The sequence below is a fragment of the Saccoglossus kowalevskii genome, chromosome 16 (genome assembly GCF_978046115.1).
Source record: "Saccoglossus kowalevskii chromosome 16, keSacKowa6.1, whole genome shotgun sequence".
Classification (NCBI taxonomy): domain Eukaryota; kingdom Metazoa; phylum Hemichordata; class Enteropneusta; family Harrimaniidae; genus Saccoglossus; species Saccoglossus kowalevskii.
Window position 1 is genome coordinate 15,151,379 of NC_140656.1, and position 1,572 is coordinate 15,152,950.

The 1,572-nt window shown below is 39.6% G+C and overlaps 1 protein-coding gene across 1 annotated transcript; it reads left to right on the forward strand.

Moving 5' to 3' along the window:
- The first annotated feature begins 387 nt into the window (after positions 1–387).
- On the forward strand, positions 388–1,572 carry LOC146733688 (uncharacterized). The gene has a single exon (XM_085490892.1). The coding sequence runs from the start codon at positions 388–390 to the stop codon at positions 1,570–1,572; it is 1,185 nt and encodes a 394-aa protein (XP_085347018.1).

The window sequence follows — 1,572 nt, forward strand, 5'->3', positions numbered from 1 at the left end:
AAAATAGGTGAAAATTCACCAAGCTGATAACCCTATAAATTATTTATTTATTATAAGAGTATCACTGCGATAAGTTTGAAAAAACAATTATTCACCTTTGAATTCTTTTCACCAGTCCCACATCAGAAGCAGTGGGACGATGGATCAAAGGTCAATATTCTACAATGCATAGTGCATTTGGCATGAATCCAAGAGTTGAAGAGTGTGGGTGACTGGCTGTATATATAATACTCCCTAGGCTGATAATGATTTGAAAAGCATTACACCGAGCTTGCATCCAGCCATTATAGGTACCAATAAAAAACAAATACATCGTGTGAATTTTCACTTTCCTAGGGAGTTAAGTACAATATTTTTATCAGAAACTTCCGCCATATTTATACAGCTATGGCCGCATCCAAAAAGTCTTTCTTGAACGAAATTGGTGAGGATTTCCTCAGCTGTTCCATCTGTTTGGAGTTCTTCAAGAATCCTAAAGTCCTACCATGTCTTCATACATTCTGTGAGCAATGCCTGGTGACTTTTAAAGCCAAATCTGAAGGTATTTTGAAGTGTGCAACATGTAGAATTCAGTGTGACACATCTATTCAGGAACTAAAATCCAACTTCTTTTTAACAAGCCTACTTGACACGTTCCAGAGACAGAGGCAGCTGAGTACAGACCATCCACCAATGTGTGAGATATGCAAAGAGAAGACAGCAACTCACAGGTGTGTAGACTGTAGCTGTGATGTCTGTGTTAAAATGCATGAACACATTCCACCTCTTCGAGGTCACCAAGTACTAAAAATTGACAAGTACAGAGAGATAGAATCTAAGGGTCATCTCGAATTGCAGACTGAGGTTTTCTGCAGTGATCATAAAGACAGCAAGCTGAAATTCTACTGTGATACTTGCCAGGTACCAGTGTGCAGTGATTGTACCATAGTTAAACACAGAGTTCCTGAACATGTACATAGAGACTTACAGGTGGTGGCAGAGGAGTATAAAACACAAGTGAAGGAAATGTTAGAAAAGTTAAAAGTGAAAGAGAAGCAAGTGGGTGAAGGAAAAGCTGCTGCTGAATCTGCAAGAGAAGAAATCAGAAACCAGTGTGAGGCAGAGAAAAAGAAAGTTAGAAGAAGAGCAAAGGAATTGATAGAAAGAATAAAGAGAGAAGAGAAGATGCTGATAGATGACTTGGATGAACGTGCTATGAGTGGATTAAAAGAAGCAGCAATAAACATCGATCAGATAGAGTTTCACCATGGCAACATAGTCAGTACACATCATTACCTCCAAACACTGGTGCATCATGGGAACGCTGTTCATCTGCTGTCTACCAGGACTGAAACTAATAAGCAAATTATGCAAATCGTTGCCATGGAAACAAAACCACCAATCAGTCATGGGATCAGTGTGTTCCAGTCCAAAAGTGACCTTGGTGCAGAATCATTACTAGGAGTGGTCAAATCTGATGCCTGTCCATTCAAGTGTACAGTTGAAAACATTCCAAAACAACTCTTCAGAGGAAAACAGACCATTCCCCGTCAAGATGTCCAGGTGAAGATAAGGAGACCTGATGCATCATAG